The sequence below is a fragment of the Elgaria multicarinata genome, chromosome 17, assembly GCF_023053635.1.
Source record: "Elgaria multicarinata webbii isolate HBS135686 ecotype San Diego chromosome 17, rElgMul1.1.pri, whole genome shotgun sequence".
NCBI classification, from domain to species: Eukaryota; Metazoa; Chordata; class Lepidosauria; order Squamata; family Anguidae; genus Elgaria; species Elgaria multicarinata.
In genome coordinates, this window is record NC_086187.1 from 29,571,557 (window position 1) to 29,588,842 (window position 17,286).

The 17,286-nt window shown below is 51.1% G+C and overlaps 2 protein-coding genes across 2 annotated transcripts; one reads left to right on the plus strand and one right to left on the minus strand.

Annotated features, from left to right (window-relative positions):
* Nucleotides 1-1,078: 1,078 nt before the first annotated feature.
* Nucleotides 1,079-9,388, plus strand: BFAR (bifunctional apoptosis regulator). Its single transcript, XM_063143352.1, has 9 exons — nt 1,079-1,162; nt 2,072-2,130; nt 2,666-2,993; nt 3,914-4,115; nt 5,029-5,198; nt 5,572-5,716; nt 6,149-6,319; nt 7,581-7,783; nt 8,433-9,388. Exons 3-9 carry the CDS (start codon nt 2,734-2,736, stop codon nt 8,623-8,625), a joined length of 1,344 nt encoding a protein of 447 aa, XP_062999422.1. The 5' UTR covers nt 1,079-1,162; nt 2,072-2,130; nt 2,666-2,733; the 3' UTR covers nt 8,626-9,388.
* Nucleotides 9,371-15,751, minus strand: PLA2G10 (phospholipase A2 group X). The gene is made up of 4 exons (XM_063143147.1): nt 15,376-15,751; nt 14,417-14,573; nt 11,330-11,439; nt 9,371-10,605 (listed from the first exon to the last, which is right to left on the minus strand). Exons 1-4 carry the CDS (start codon nt 15,749-15,751, stop codon nt 10,460-10,462), a joined length of 789 nt encoding a protein of 262 aa, XP_062999217.1. The 3' UTR covers nt 9,371-10,459.
* Nucleotides 15,752-17,286: the final 1,535 nt, after the last annotated feature.

Consider the following 17,286-nt stretch of genomic DNA (forward strand, 5'->3'; position numbering starts at 1 on the left):
GGTAACCTGATCCAAGGTTTTAAAGGTAATTACCAGCACTTTAAAATCAGCCCAGAAACAAACTGCTAACCGATGTCAGTGCTGTAGAAGAGGTGTGTCCATCAGCATCCCGGCAGTTTGCACCAACCGGAGCTTATGAGCGAGCTTCAAAGGCAGCCCAACGTAACACGCATTGCAGCAACGCACTTGAGAGTTAGCTAGGGAGTAAGTTACTTGCGAGTAGGTGCAACCCTGGCCCAAGAGGGCCACTCAGCCACAGCCCTCCTTGGCTGGCCAGGGTCAGGGTCTCCCCCTTGGGCCTAGGCCACCTCACTGCCAGGGGGCTGAGGGGATGGCCCGGAGAGGGGCGCGGGAGGCCCCCTCGCACGCTGCCGCTGGGCAGGAAAGAAAGGCGAAAGGCAAACTTAGCGCAGACCCATCGAAATCAGTGGGGCGAGTTAGCCACGACTCCCGCTGGTTCCGATGGCTCCCGTCTTATTTGTCTATCTCTCCCAGTCTGACTAAACCGGGAGCCAAGCCGTGAGAGATAGACAAATAAGACCGGGCTACACGGCAGGGTTGTTGTCGCCGCGGGAGGGGGTGGAGTGAGGGAAGACGCGCCCCAATCACCGGGCTCTCCTAAAGTCCTGGCACCTCGCCTTGGCTTCGACGAGGCTTCCGGCTTTGCCCACTTTGAAGATGGCGTCCAAAGGAAGCCGTTCCCCGGATGTGGCCGGTCTAGGACTCGTCCGTGCTGACGAGGGGACCGTTTTGCTGCCGTAGGCGTCTTTGGCCACCATCCACGTCGAGATCGCCGCCCCTGCTTCTCCGCCCCCTTCACCCCACAGAGCATGGGGGCACTGAAAGCAAGGGGTTTCAAGCAAGCCTCGCTTCCGGTTTCCCTTTTAAAGGGCGAAATAGGAGCATTACAGAACCGCTCTATCCTCCGAACTCGATGGTTCTCCTTCGGAAGGGAAATGGAATTCTCGGGGTTCGAAGCGGCCACCGGAAGCGTCGCTCGGGACTTTGACTCCCCTCCCCCTCGGTAATTGCGCGTGCGCATTCGTTTCCTCACGCCTAAGGGCGGGGTGAGATGACAGCGGAGGCCGCTAGTACGCAGGCGCGCTCGGAAGTGGGTGCCGGCGGGGCTCAGCTGAGGCGACGGAGATGCCGCCGCTGTCCGGTGAGGGGGGGAGGGGGAGGGAAAGGAAGGGGAGCTCCTCCTCCTCCTCCTCCTGCTGTCAGTGGCTGCTGGGGGGGGGAGTAGGAATTGTTGTTGGTAACGCCCCCACCCCCGCGAAGCTGTCAGGGAGCCATGGAGCCCCCGCCCCCCACACGGCTGGGAGGGAGGGAGGGAGAGATGGATGGGGGGGGCGCCCCCTGCTCTGCCTGGGGCCTCTCGGCGTCCTGGAGTACCACTCCCATCTTCCTGGGCAAGGCTTCTCCGGGGAGGGCGACGCAGGCTCCCTGCCGCGGCGCCTCCCCGCCCCCCAGCGATGGGGCTCAGAGAGACTGCCCCTGAGCATGGAGGCTTCATTGGCTGCCGCCTGGTCTGCCTGAAGGCCAAGAAGCCCCGGGGCCGAGGCCCGCCTCCGTGGCTCCCCGCCGAAGGGCCCTGCTTTTGCCTTTGCCTCACTTTTAGCCCTGGCTGCATTCATTAAAACCAGGTGGCCGTTGGCAAACAGGGCACGTGGATTAGACGTCCTGTGGGTGTGGAAATCGAAGCACCTTCTCTGCCCCAGGGTTAGAAAACAAGCCATTAAAATATTCTTTCCATGTTCCTTAGAAAACCCACGAAAGGGGAAAAAACAGGGTTTTTTGTTTTGTTTTAGTAAGCATCAGTATTTGGGGGTCTGATGTTTTTATTTTGCCTTCTAAGGGGATATTAGGATCCATTCATGTAGGAGGATAGAGATAGAAGCATTTGTTTTTGATTGCATTTTTATTAAGTTTTAATTTTACAAAGTTTTAGTCAAAAGTTGCTTGATGTCCTCTGTAAGCTGGTGGATCTATGCTATTTGCAAGTTGGAGCGTTCTTCTTGGACCGTTGGATTGCTTTAGTGTAAATGCCTTGCTTTATAATTTTCTTTAGAACCAATGACACTTTCCTTGGCTGGACCAGAGAAGTGTGAGGTGTGGAATCGCCCGCAGGTATGTAACAGGGTTGTTTATATTGGTAGGGGAAAACACACAGGCTGCTTTAATGTTGGCAGAGGTTAATGCTGAAAATGGCGGTTTAAACTGGACTGCCTTGCTAGCACCCTCGAAAAGCCAAATGTCAGGCAAAGCAGTATTCACCGGACATTGTTTGTGCATGGTGAAGTTGGGGCTGTCTAATGTCTGAGATAAGACCTTGTCAATTGACATGCTTGCTAGAAATGTTCTACATACATAAAACATATCGGGTCCCTCCTAAATTTTGTTTCTCTAAAGCCCTTTATTCAATAGATTTTTTCTGCTCTGTTTTTAATGTAAGGTTATATACTGGTTAAGGATCTAGTTCATGTTATATTATTCCATTGGGGGATTCCAAATATCAAACCGGTGCCTGGTCTGACTGCATTATTTTTGTGATGGCAACATTCACTTTGGTAGTTCCATATTGCTGAAGGCACCATGATGTTTCTGCCTACCTTGCATTGTCACAAAGAAGAAAGTGAATCATCTCCTTTCATGTCTCCCAAAGTTGCTAATGTGCTGCAGGAGTTAGGAACGCGGAGATTTTGCTCCGGCTCCTTCAAGCACGTGGAGAATATGGAGGAGGGTGTAAAAGAGCCAACGAAGAGACTGGACACTCAGCCTGCGGCTTCTCCTGGGATCAACCGGCAGATATCGGCGGGGGAATTCTCTTGCCACTGCTGCTATGATATTCTTGTCGATCCCACCACTTTGAACTGTGGGCATAGCTTCTGTAGACATTGCCTAGCGTTGTGGTGGACGTCCTCCAAGAAAAACGAGTGTCCAGAATGCAGGGGGAAATGGGAAGGGTTCCCCAAAGTTAACATTCTCCTCAGGTGAGTGTGTTCTATGCACCTATGAAGTGTGTGATCCTCACACAGTGTTTGGGATGCATTGTTTTGTTCTCTTTGCTTAATTAGAGCTGTCGGTCCTGGAATTTCTGTATGCATTATCCTATCACTTAAATCCTTTAGGGCGTGATCCCATACGCATTTAGGCAGAAAAACTCCTGCAACTCCCAGTTCTCCCCAGCATGGCTGACTGGGGAATGCTAGGGCAGGGCTTGTTTTTCTGTCTAAACATGCATAGGGCCTGTTGCCCCTAGATGCCCTTCACTGTTCATTTTGGCATGCCTGTGTTGCGATAGTGTTCCTTGGGTTAGAAAGAGCACTACAGAAGTAGCCTGGTTGCCTCCACTGGCTCTAAAGCAGCGGTTCTCAACCTGTGGGTCGGGACCCCTTTGGGGGTCGAATGACCCTTTCACAGGGGTCGCCTAAGACCATCGGAAAACACATATTTCCGATGGTCTTAGGAAACTGTATTGACTGAACCATGTCAGGTATCATCTTTTGTATTATTAAAGCTATTATGTATTATTTTCATTAGCAAACCATCCCATGACAATGGATCGTGTAGAGAAGAACAAAAATAATTTTATGGTTGGGGGTCACCACAACATGAGGAACTGTATTAAAGGGTCGCGGCATTAGGAAGGTTGAGAACCACTGTTCTAAAGGATTGTTGTAGGTAGCCCGGATAAGCCAACACAATGGTTTATAGTATTGATTGACTGTATGTCACCTCTCCTTAGGGTCCAAGGAGCTCAGGGTGCGTGCGCCTTCCTCTCCCCTTACACTCGCCTGTCTTTCTTGCTGGAAATGAGAACGTGCTCCTCCAGGCAGGGGTTGCCCTTCTCTAGCCTTGCCGGTTGTGATCCACTCCAAGAAATCTTATAAAGCAGCTCTTGCCTTTTTAGGGACGCCATCGAAAAGCTCTTCCCAGATGCTATTGAACAGCGGAAAGAGGATATCCATCAAAGCAGTGACGCGTCCCACAGCCTCGCTGCCTTTCAGAAATATGGGAGTGACCAGACGCCTACAGCTCCACATGTAGGGAGAGTGAATCCTCGGGGAGGAGGCTTTTTCTCTGGAGTTCTGACGGCTTTAACGTGTGTAGCGGTACGTGCTCCCCTTTGAAGTCCCCTTCAAAAGGGGCTGTGCTGGCATTGCATAAAGGGTGGCTGGGGAGGGGGGGAGTTGTCTCTGAAGAATTTGACGAGAGTTCCATTCTCAGCAGGCTTAATTAATGCATTCGCTTGTTTGTTATATTCTGCATTTCCTCCAAAGAGCCCAAGGTAGTGTACATGATCCTCCCCGCTTTCCATTTTGTCCTCTCAGCAACCCTGTGAGGTAGGTTAGTGGAGAGGCAGTGACTGGCCCAATGTCACCCAGTGAGCTTCATGGCCGAAGGAGGACTAGAACCTGGCTCTCCCCAGTCCAGTACTGAAACCACTACAAGACACAGCCCCTTGAATTCACAGGCCCCTTATGAGAATCTTGGGCCTTCAAAGGACATGTTCTGGCCTTCTTCTACCTTATTCCCAAGAGCAGGAAAGATCACACAATGCTTGTAGAGGCTGCCGACCGCCTGAGCTGATTTCGTCAGTCTCTCCCTCCTTGTGGTTGCACTAGCTGAGATGCCTGGGCTGGAGATGGGGGCCTCGCGGGGAGACGGCCGGTTCTCTCTTGCAGGCCCGTGTCCCTGGAGCACGTCTCTGTTGGGGAAGGGCACCAAGAGAGGAGGGCAAGGTTAGCTGGCCGTCTGGATGACGCTTGTGTTGCTCACTTGCATGCTCAGTGTGTTCACACGGCACATTCCGCTGTGCAGTGTTTTCCCGTCACCTATACTCTGGATTGTGTTATTAGATGAGGTCATCCTTCTGTGAGGCTTTGGCTGTCAGGCTCTCGAACCCATTTTGTGGGCCCCAGCCCAGAACTGCCCTCTGGCCCACCACGGCGCTCGCTGCCTGGCCCTCTTATTAAGCAGGGCAGGTGCTTGCTCCCTTCAGGCACGCTCTTGTATGCCTTCCAGGTGGTTTTGCTTGGCTATCACTGGAGCAGCCGGGAGTCGGAAGACGATCTCCTTGTCCACAGACCTGTTGCCAAATGGACGGCTGAGGAGGTGATACACTGGCTGGGCCAACTGGGACCTTGGACTTCTCTCTACAAAGAGAGTTTTTTACTTGAGAGAGTTAATGGAAGGTGAGGAAGATCCAATGGGTGATGCGAAGCTATGAGAGACAGAGTGTGCGTGTGTGTGTGTGCGCGTGTTCGGGGGTGGGAGTCATTTTCTGGAGTGCCTTATCAAAGGTTTTGTGTCCCTCAGGTGATGTGAACATTGGGGCAAAAGTGTTTGTGTTCAAAGTAAGTTTCAATTTATAGTTTGTCCGATAGTTCTAGACCCGTTAGGTGTCTTTTAGCGTAGGCAGGCACGCTTTGCGTCTGGTACCAGCATCCACCTTAAGCCTAGTTGTCAGTGGTCTTACTTCGATGGTGCTCCCTAGACTTGGTGGCCCAGTGTTGGCTGGGAGCAGCAGGGGGCTTTTCTCTGTAACAGCAGTGGTTTATCTTGCAGGCTCCTTTTAATGCTAACTGATGAGGATTTTGCAAAGGCTCCTTACCACGTGGAGAACAGTAGCCACAGAAAAGCCATTCTGATGGAGCTGGAGCGCGTGAAAGCACTGGGCATTAAGCCACCCCAGAACCTTTGGGAATACAAGGCGAGTGAGTGATGTGAAATGCCCCCTCCACTGGGAATTCACCACAGCAAGACCCATTTATACGGCCCAAAAAGGCACATTCGTTTCAGAGGGCCTTGTGCGAGATGTTGTGCCTGGCGGTGGCCAGATCTCTCTCTCCCGCTCTCTCTTTGTTCTGTCATTCTGCTGTTCAGAATGACACCCCAAACCAGCTGCCTCATGTCTGAAGCACCAAAAGGAAAACAGAGCTTGCCTCTCAGTCACGTGGGGCTCATCTGACTTGCATGTCATACGGTGCTCTGCATCTTATGATGGATGCCAAGGGAGCCGCATCACTGGCAAGAAATGAAGGGGTGAAGAGATGAAGCAACACTTTCCCAATGGGAGCTGTTTTGCCTGCTGACCCCTTCCTTTCTGTCTTGTTTCACGCTCCGTGTTCTCGTTGCGTTTCAGGCTGTGCATCCCGGCAAGGCACTGTTCCTGCTGTATGCCTTGAAGAGCTCCCCTCGGCTCACGCTGCTGTACCTGTACCTGTTTGATTACACGGATGTCTTTCTCCCCTTTATCCACACCATCTGTCCTGTTCAGGAGGAGGAGTTTGAGGACATTATTGCTAAACTGCTAGTAAGTGTCCAGAGCCAGACGCAAGGACATGTGTCTTGGGACATGCAAGCCCCCAGAAGGGGGTTTGGGATGACGGCACACCGCTGGGAGGCTGAAAATCACTGGCTCCCCCATTCTCACAAGCAGAAGACCAAGTAAAGCTGTCAGAATGTGCTACTTTGTATGTTGTTTTATGCTGTCTTAAGTCACTGAAACTGAACGTAGCCTATAAAACAGGTTTCTGACATATATCCCTTCAGGCTCGCATGGCTGAATCCTCCTCCAGGGATTCCTCCTCCAGATTCTCCACAAATGGAAAGCTAGCCTGTCAGGGAGAGCTTTTCTTTAGGGAATGTAGAGAGACCAGCACTCCTTCAGGCGAACGGCCATTTGCCACATTGAGTGGTCCGGTCCAGAAACAGGGTTACCGCCTCAACTCCTGTTCCTGGCGAACTAGGCGTAGAATCTGGGAGTTGTGTTGTGATTCCTAAAGAGCTATGGCTGGCCTGAGCTTTGGGTGTTGATGTTCATCCGTGAGTGTGTGTCTGTTTACGGCTTCACATTGCAACGCACAGTTTATGTCACTGTCCTGACTCAGTAGCTGCACATGGCATTTAAGCGGTCTTGACCGTGCGCTTTGTGGACTGTGTTGGAGCGCTCCCCAGGCTTGGCAGAAGGCAGAGACGCGAATTGCATGCAAAAAGCACACAGTGCATTTTTTATGTGTTCACCTGTTGAGGCACTTGCTGGTCCTGAGCAAAAATTATTAATCATTTTCTGAAAAAGGCAAAAATTCTTATCTGGACACTGCCAGAATTGCTTCTTGTAAACTCTGAGACAGAAAAAAAATAATTCCCAAGAACTACAGAATTAGATTTTGAACGCCAAGTCCTGTATAGAGCTGAGGAAATGCTCAATGGCTGGATGTGAGCATCGACAGGCTAAGAGCCTGGTTGAACTGGTGCCTGGATTATTATTTTTTGGCACAGGCAAGGTGGGGATGGGGCATATTTTCCAGCCTAGTGTGCAATGGCTTAGTTTTCGGTTAAAATTGTACACTCTCCTTCTGTTCTGAATGAGAATCTGTGTGTGTGTGTGTGTGTGTGTGTGTGTGCGCGCACGTGCACTCCAACGACTTGCACAGCAGGCTTCTATTTCACTTTTCAAGAAAAACTGGGTGATACATTTCGGGCCTTTTGGTAGCAAGCGGAAGGTTCCGGTTGCCACATTTGAATGCAAGGTGGTTTGTTTCCTTTCTCAACAGCGAATTCTGTCTCCGCAGGACCTGAAGGAGCCCACTTGGAAGCAGTGGCGAGAATTCTTCGTGAAATACTCTTTCCTCCCTTACCAGCTGGTTGCGGAGTTTGCTTGGGACTGGCTTGAGGTGCATTACTGGACATCCCGGTTCATCATAGTTAATGCCATGCTGCTCTCTGTGCTGGAGCTCTTCTCCTTCTGGAGGCTGTGGTCGAGGAGGCAGCTCAAGTAAGTGCCCTTCTGGGTCTCAGCATGAGGAGCAGTCAGGCGAGCCTGTTGGCAGTGGTGTAAAAGAAAAGGGCAAAAAAAGCCCGGACGTCCCGGCTAGTCAGTGGTGGTAGTTTTTTAAAAAAGCTTCCCTCCCCACGATTTGTGTTTTGTTGCTAAAAGTGCAGAAGTCACATTCAGCGTAACAATGGCTGCTTTTCCATTTCCCCATATGTGACATACACACCAGCTCAGGGAGGCAAAATTTTGTTGGAGACAAGAGGAAGTCTCTGAGGTGTGACAGAAGTGTCATTTGTGAGACTGTGCAAATTACAGTGCAACAAAGAATACGGCGCACCGGGTCCCTGGCAAATAGCTGCCCGTTGAAAGAATTTGGCTCCCGTGAACGACCCGCGTTTCATCCCTGTTTCGTTTTGTGTTCCCTCCATCTCTTCTTAGTTCCCTTTTTGAGCCGGCTCAAAACTCTCATTTAATAGGTGAAAGGCCGTCCTCTGTGGGTGGGCCGTCACGCTGGCCCGCCCTGATCTGTGGTGTGTTGCAAGGATGTTTTGGCTCCAGTATCTGCAAGAGGCCTAAAGAGTCATCCCAGATCAAGTCCAAGGGCGTTCAGGAACGCATCTCATCTGCTCTCTTTCTCCTCCTCCTTCAGAACAATTCCTCACCGGATGTGGAGCCATTTCTGGAAGGTTTCAACCCAGGGATTCCTGATGGCCGTTTTCTGGCCTGTTATTCCTCAGTTTGCTTGCAACTGCCTCTTCTACTGGGCTCTGTACTTTAACCCAATTATAAACATTGACCTTGTGGTGAAGGAGGTGCGTCGCTTGGAAACCCAAGTGCTCTGATGGGCTGCTCTGGGGGCGGCCCAGTGGCGCGTGACATCCTGAGCCATCTAGCAGAAAGGCAACTTTCTTTTTACTGTGATAAACTCATGCTGATCTTCTTGTCGTCTGTTAAATTAACAGCACATCTGTTTTGTGGCAAGCCCCCCCTTCCTTTTTTTAAGCAGCGAGGGCTGTTAAGCGGTGGGAGAGGGTCAGGACGTCGGGTTTGGGGTTTTTTGGGGGGGGGGCGTAATGGAAGCATCAGCTCCGCCTGCCATTTTCAGTCTTGAGGAGAGCAGTAGAAGAAACCCCTCAAAAATGCCACACGGTCAAGCTCTTTCTCCAGTTCTGTGTTGTGAAATGAGTTCAGTATTCAAGCAGTTCGATTCTATCCTAAACAGATACTTGTTTCAACGCTGACTCAGCTCCCTCCCTCCTCCTCTTCCCCCACCGCTGTGGTCTTTCTTTTTTCTTTTTGTCCTTTTGACTTGGGAGATATTTCTGCTGCTGTATGAACTTTCTAGGTCTGCTTGTCAACCACAATCAATTTTTAAAAAGATGCCCTTGCATGTAAATGCTGACTGTGAAATGGTGTTTTTTGTATAGACCTAAAATGCCACCTCTGTTGCCATTGGTTAAATGTATGCCAAAACCAAGATTAGCTTTGTTTTAAATGCAGCGTCCTTATAAATGAACCGTGACGCTGCATTTATATTACTTTGATCTTTAGATTTGCATATGAACATTTCTAAGAATTAAACAAAGATTTGTTTTGTAATATTTATTACTTGTAGTATTACATTTCTTTATCGTACACTCTACTCCTCTTAACAGCCCTGTGAGGTAGGCTAGGCTGAACAACCGCGACTGGCTACATGTCACCCAGTGAGCTTCATGGCTGAGTGGGGATTTGGTATGTCTCCTTAGGTCAAGTCTAGCTGTTGGTAAACTTCCAGGAGACAAGATCATGTTGATATAAGCTCAATCTTGTTACACTTTTATTCGGTAGTTCTATCTTGTGTCTTCCCTTGCAACGCTATGGGGTGAATTACTCTTGCTAATGCTTTTTTTTTAAAAAAAAAACACACACATTACAATCAGCATCCACAGTGAATGTGATTCTAAACCACATTCCCAGTGGACTGTACTCCACCATGTACAGAAGAAGGGCCATGACCAATACATTACCAGGCGAGGAGGGCAAAAGGAGGACTTTCTGGAAAACACTTGGGCTCTGTGTTGAGAAATAGTGGCTCACTTGCTGAATTGAAATGCGAGGCACCAAAGGTGTGTGCGTGTTGTGTTCTAATGGCTGGAGTTCGCTCAGATGTCTGGACATCTGGGGAGAGTCCTTAATGTTCTGTGTTGTGTTAAGACTGGCTGAACTTAACTGGAAAGCTGGAGCACGTACTTAGACAACACCCAGTCTCACCACCTGGGAAAAATCTATAGCCATTTCGCTTCTTTTTTAAGAAGAGAGATGTACGGAGGTGGGCAACTTTGAGCAGTCTGGGGGCCGATTTCCAGACTTGGACTCCCCTGGGGACCACAATCCCACTACCGCACCAGCCAGAGCAGCAAAAGAAATGGATAGTTTGCCGCCAAAGTTCAGCAGCAAAATGCTACTGGGATGGGAGGAAAGGGCCACATTTAGCCTGAAAACAAGCTCCGTTTGGCACTTCTGAATCTGTGCTGAATTTCGGGGGGGGGGGGGGGAACCGCTAGCTTTCCTTTGCCCCTGCAGGTGTGGCAGGGGCCACTGACGAGGCCATGTGGGTGGGTCATGCGTGGCCTACCCCTGCTTTAGGAAGCGCACGGCCCGCTCCACGAAGGCTGGCCGGTGTGCCGGTCCGTCTCAATCGTCTTCGCACTGGGGGCTGCCCTTTCCGCACGAATTTTCCGGCCAGAAGAGGTAGGTGGCATTGTAGGGGGCGGAGGCCAGGCACTTGGCTGCTTCGCGGTCACATTCGCAAATGGTCTTTTGGCAACTGTCTTCATCGTCTGCAAAAAAAAGACAAGACAATCGGCAGTAGTTAACTTTCAAGCCGCTCATTTTCAGCGCCCAGTGGATTGCTGGATGTTGTAGTCCAGTGCATGTGGGGCCAGGGTTGGGGGAGGCTCATTTAAAGCGGTCTGCTGCACAGACTTCTCTGGCCTGAAATGGCAGGAGAGTAACGGAGCGGCCACATCCGCTGGGTGCGGATGCAGCCAGTGGGCACCAGCTTCTGGTGCCCCCCATGCGTCCTTCTCTTCCTGGATTTTCTTTCTTTTCTTGGGATTTTTTTTTTTTAATCTAAAAAGCTTTTTTGCTGGGAGGCCCAGTTGGCATGTTGCAGAGCGAAGTGTTTCAAAAGAGCGGTTTTATGCTCTGGAGCTCAGAGCACATGTCTGTCTTGTGCTTGGGTCCTTTTAGCCTTCATTTTAGGACTGGACGGGACAGCTGCGAGTGAGCAAGTGGCCGTCTGGCCACCATGTTTTGTAACAGTGCCCACAGTGAATGTCTGTAAACGTGCCCAGCGACCCACAAAGGCCAGCAACCCCACCCCACCCACCCGGGTCGTAACCATCAGGCAGTTTTAAAAGGCCCCTCTTTTCTCTTGCTCCCAAGGTCGAGCGTAAGCCAAGTCTGACTGACTCTCAAGTGGGCAAAAGAGCAAGCCGGGGGTGGGTGGGGTGTTGTCGGGTGCTGGCGCTCGGCCAGGCCCCTTGGGGAGGGTGCACTCACCACACTTGGCTTCGTCCTCTTCGCACTCCCACTTGTAGCTCTCCGTCTTGGGGGCACAGCCCTGCTCCTCCTCGGCTTTCCCGTAGCAGCAGTCATGCTGAAAGCAGCACCTGGCAGTGCCAGAAGAGAAAGGCTTGGTGGGTTCCCCAGCACCCAGGGGGCCAGAGCACAGCGTGGCAGTGCCCAGCGGTGAAATGGCCCGAGGGAGCACTCCTCCTTTTGGTTCCCAGACCAGGCCCTCTGCCCCCAGAGGCCTGCAGCAATGGCCAGGCGCCCCAACGCCTCCTTCCCTAGCATGGTGCTTGTTAGAGGTTGGGCTACAGTGGCCGTCGTGACACTGATCGTGGGGCAGGCCAGAGCTGCAGTCTTAACTGCATCAGGGAACATTGCCCCGCGCCCAAGATCCAGCCGCCGTTTTTGTCCTAGGCAATTCTTACTTTAAGTGCCAACGTGTCCATCAAGTTCAAACTCGGTGGACATTCAACGTGTCAACCGAGTTTGCTTTTGGCAAACAGCACTTGGGCTCAGTTGCTGGATCCGTGGAAAGAGGGAATCGCGCCGAGCCCTGGTTTACAATACAATTGGCCGAGATGGCTGCTGTTGAGATTCAGATGCTTTGCTCCTTAAAAGCACTAGAGGAGAAGAATTCACACTCTTCTGCCGTAAACAAATTGGGCTGAAAAACTGTTGGATTTTGGCCAGTATATATAGCTGGATTTTTCACAGGGAGCAAACTGATTTTAATAAGAGAGTCCTTTCACAGCCTAATTTACGACACCAGTAATAACTCCATCATTTATCAGCAAGACATGATCCACCTACAGGAGCCTGATCAGAATTCACAGACGGTTAACAGCACAGATGGAGACTTGGGCGCACCCCCATCCCCTTGAGTGGGGCTGCTTGCGCTGGAAAATTTCATGCAAGAATCAATGTTCTAAAGAACTGCATAATGTGATGTACAGCTGCCATTTGATTTGGGGGCAAGGAAGAGTGGATGGAATTTTAAGGGTTGATTATTTTATTCCTTTTTATAAACAATTATATGTATATAATTCCAATGAAACATGCATTTTCACGTAATTTCTTCAGTTAAAGAAATTACCCCTTTCAGAACTTCCTTTGGCAGTCCCTCAGCGGCTGTGTAACAGCACCCTATTCCTGAACAGGTTGCATCTCAACCCAGGTCAACAAGAACAGTAACTTTAAGAACTGGTGCCTGGACTAGTTTTTTCTCCTCCTCCCTCCCCTTCAATTATTCTTTGTGTGTCGTCATAAGCCTATGGGTGGGGACTCGTGCTGCTTAAATTTGTAAGCTGCTCTGGGACCCCTTTTTGGCTTAACGCTGGGGTAAAATTTCTTTAAATAAATAAGAGACTTAATCTGCATTAAGCTAGTCTTTCTATAACCCTTCCAATTATTCATTAAGTGTTTAACGGCCAGCGTTGGCAAAATCCAAGGCTCAGGAGCCGCGTCTTCTTCTTCCAGGGCATTTCTTTCTCTGGCCCTTTCCCCTCCTGTTGGCCCTAAGAGGGGGGAGCACATGCATGCCTGTTCCAGACTGGGGTAGCTGCCCTGCTGGGGTGCCAGGGCCACGGCAGAGGAACCGGGAGGGCTTTTGCCCCCACAGCCCCAGCCTCCCCCAATCTGCCCCTGGAACCGCGATGGGCGTCGGGAGCAGCAAGGACAGCAAAGGTCTCCCTGCCCGCCGCAGGTACGTTTGCGAGAGCAGGACGTCTGCAGGGGAGGGTCCTGGGACCCTAGGGTGGGTCATGCCTTTAATGTTCCTAAAATAGGGTATTTGCCCTAATATCTAAATAAAATGTCTAAGCAATTGCACCTTCGCATTGTCTTTCCCTATCCTTTTTCCAATGCATCAAAACGTTTAATTAAAGCCCTTCATTTTAATTTCCTCCCTAATCATCTTCAATGCTTCTAGTTTCTTCCATTGCTGAGCTACCAGTATTCTTGCTGCCATTAATAGATAATAAAGTAATTCATTATCTGATTCTGATCTAATTTCTTTCCAAATAAGACAGCAGGATTATTAGAGTCTAGTTGGGCTCCCTATTGCTATAAGCCTCTTTCATTTTTCTTCATTATAACCAGAATTTTAGAATCATTGAACAATTCTAGCAACCGTGCAACGTACCTGTTTCCTGACATCTACAATGACGACGTCCTACAGATACATTTGGTGTCATTCACATACCCATATGTAATCCCATATTCTGTCCGGGATATCTTTTTAAATTCAACATAAGATTATATTCATCATTATATATTCTTTTTCTCTATTATATCTATTATTAGATAATAAATCTAAAATGGTCTATTAGTAGTTCTTTGAGCTTAATTTCATCTTTGAATCCAGTTTCTCAACTGTAAAAACTGATACATAGGAAGTCTTATATTATCGCTTTTCTCTACTAACTTGCAAATACTACCTTGCCTCAAACTGCATGTTTCAATCTCACTGTACGAGACGTCGTGATCAATGGAGACACTAAGCCAGTTTAATTTATTCCAAAGCTTCAGACGGAAGGAGGCGGCAAAAGTCACATGAAACAGTGGTGAAGCCGGTGCAGGCCACGGTGGTGCGTGCCGTCAGCCAGCGTGGCAAACAGCCTCCCGAGGGCGTGCAGAGGTCACGCTCCCGTCCAGGAGAGCAGCCAAGGAGCGCCTTAATGTGAGGAAGAGCTGATTTCTAGTTTCCCTGCACCACGCCTTGAGGAAACAACCCAGGGCACTAGCCCGCTAGCCTAGATCACAGTCCAGATTTGGGGCAAAACACACCCTGGCAAAGAGCCGCCTCGGTCTTGTGGGCAAGTGGAGCAGCCAGAGACGGCGGCCACAAAAATCCCAGCTATGCTCTGAGCACGGCCATCAACGTCGCCGTCTCCCTCTGCACCACCACCGGAAGCAACTGAGGTACTGTTTTCAAAGGCTTAAACTACAGCAAGCAGATGTGAAAGCCTACATTTTGAGGAGCATATTTTAGCAGCAGTATCAGGATCTCCTGGAGGGGTGTGTGTGTGTGGGGAGAGGGCGCCGCCCCTCAGCTGACTCACGAGGAGGCTCTCTTACCAGTCGGCTGGGTCCCTGGGCCAGCCGCTCCCTCCCAAGCCGCAGTAGCAGCCGTAGCGCACGTAGGCCAGCGGGGAGCGCCGCGTGGTGCACAGGATGGCCCCGGCCAGCTGGAGGAGGTTTCTTCGGTTCCGCACAGGAGCGTTTCCTTCCACGGCTACAGGGGGGAAAAGCAGGGAGGGTAGCGAAGTCTCTGGGACCCTGCGGGGGCCTCTGCAGGATGTCCTGAGAAGGACTGTCAGGCGCAAGGGTGGTGGTGCGCTCCCTGGGGGCACGTCCAAGACACCTGGCCCTCAGCCACCAGCCTCCCCCATAGCCAGCCTCCCCCAACCTGGTGCCCTCCAGGTGTTTGGGATTACAACTCCCAGCACTCCTGACCATTGGCCATGCTGGCTAGAGCTGATGGGAGTTGAAATCCCAAGATCTGGAAGGCACCAGGTTGGGGAAGCTGCCCTGAAACTGGGGAAGGAGGAGGAGGAGGAGGAGATTCATCAAGAAATAAAGCAATGACCCCAACTCATTTTCAAGCCGGGTGAAACTGCCCCCAAAGGTCATTGAACAGGGAGCATTTTTTCCATTTTCTGTTCCTCAATCCTCATTTGCCAGGTGGCAGCGTCACCCCATGGTTAGCAGACTAACCTGCGGCACCCAAAGCCACCTGCACCATTTCTCTTCTTTCTCTGCCTCTTGCTCCCCTCCCGCCTTTCCTCTCCCTTCAGGCGCTGGGGGCGGCTGGAAGCTATGCAGAGACCTGTGCAGGGCCTCTTCCACACATCTGCCTCCATCCCTTGGTGACCTCAAGGGACGCCGCACTTGTGTGGATGGGGGCTGCTGCAGATCGAACCCCATGGACAGACCCCCAGACTTCCCCACCCCAGAAGGCAGCTTCTGCCAAGTCCCCGCCTTCCCAGGGACCAGGCTTGGTTGACCTGCACGGAATCAAGTGGTGGATGACTGACGGGAGTGCCCCCCCGCCCCGCCCCGCCCCGGGCAAGGAAGCTGCTGCAGGCCCCCCAGAGGGTCCTCTTCCTCTCCCTTCAGTAGCCTTGCCTGGGCTCCCGGGCTGGTGCTGGGGGCTCCCACATTCCTGGAGGCGAAGGGGGCAGCGGCAAGGGCGCAGGGCAGTAGAAGGCCGGGCCTGGGTTGGCCAGTGGCTCCGAGGTCCTCCTCCCCGCTGCTGAGTGCAACGCTCTCCCGAGACACGCCCAGCACTGGACAGACGTGTCGGCAAGGCATGGCTTTGTCAACAAAGCAGCTGTGGAGCTGCGTGTGCAAGGGAACTGCTTTATCACAGACCAAAGGGGGTGTGACTTTGGCCCAGGGAGTGGGAGCCATGCCCGAATGGGCTCTGGGCTAAGCCACTTTCAGCTGGTTTAAAGTGGGGAGGGGATCGCCCCAACTGTATTGGGAAAGGTGCAGTCTCTCTTCCAATGCTTGCGAAAACAGCCGGTGCAGGCTTGCCTGAATTCAGGTCAAGTGAATTTCTGGACATCTCTTCCTTAAACCTCATTTCCCTAAAATGGCACTGGACACATCTGCAAAGCCCCTTCCATAGCATTCCCAGTGGCCAGACTGGGGTTTGCGTCCTGATGGTTAGGAGTAAGAGCTGGTCTTCTTAATCCCCATGCATACGTGCCTAAGAATTCACTTCTGTACCTATATATTTAAGGATCACATTTGCACTTACATAGCTAACAATGCAAGAACCCTGCTGGATGAGAGCAAGGGCCCATCTAGTCCAACACTCTGTTCACGCAGTGGCCAACCAGCTGCCCACGGAAAATCCACAAGCAGGGCACGAGTGCAACAGCACCTTCCCACCCACGTTCCCCAGCCACTAGTGTACACTGCCTCTGATACCGGAGGTAGCATGTAGCCTTCAGGACTAGTAGCCATTGATAGCCGCCTTCTCCTTCTGCAGGTATTTATCCAACCCCCTTTTAAAGCCATCCAAATTGGTGGCCATCACCACATCCTTTGGTAGCGAATTCCATAGTTTAATCATGCGCTGTGTGAAGAAGTCCTTCCTTTTATCTGTCCTGAATCTCCCACTATCCAGCTTCGTGAGATTCCTCTGCTAGGTTCTAGTATGAAGAAGAGAGAAGATATAGAGGGAGACGTGATTCTCCCTGTCCACTTTCTCAACACCAAGCATAATTCAGCCCACTTCTCTCAGGTCTCCCTTTACTCGCCTCTTCTCCCCGACGAGGCTCGCCTGGCGCCAACATTGTTATCTTTTCGGCGCCAGGATAAGACCGTTCTCTTCTCCCAGGCAGTTAACAACATGGGCTGAGTTTGTTTGTTTCTAACTTACCCCAGAATAGCTGTTTTTACAAGGATACTGTTGTTTTTATGCTTCTTATGTTTTTACATTTTGTATATTTGTTTTTAATGTTTACTGTTTTTAACTTTTGTAAACTGCCCAGAGAGCTTCGGCTATGGGGCGGAATGTAAATGCAATAAATAAATAAATAAACCAAACAGGTTGCCTCCTGGCCATCAGAGCAAGCAGCGAATATCTCCTTGATCAAACAAAGGGCCAATTCACACGTGCTCAAGTGTGACCTGCCGATGCCGGCAGCCTCAAAGGGGGGCAGGGGGGCGGGGCTTGCCTGTGTGCAAAGGGTCCGCCACAGACCCAATGCCTTGGATAGACGTGTCCCATTCCCTCATGTCACTGCCAATACGATGCTGTTTAGCGGACCCCATTCCCGGCTGTGTGACGGCCAGTAGCCAAGTGATGCGTGGCACTGTGGATTTGGCACGGAGTCACCCAAGACAGGCCAGGGTCGACCCTCAGGGCCTGCTGAGAGGAAACTGCAGACTCGATGGAGTCCTCCTCTATGAAAGCGGCTCCCGCTGCTCTCAGA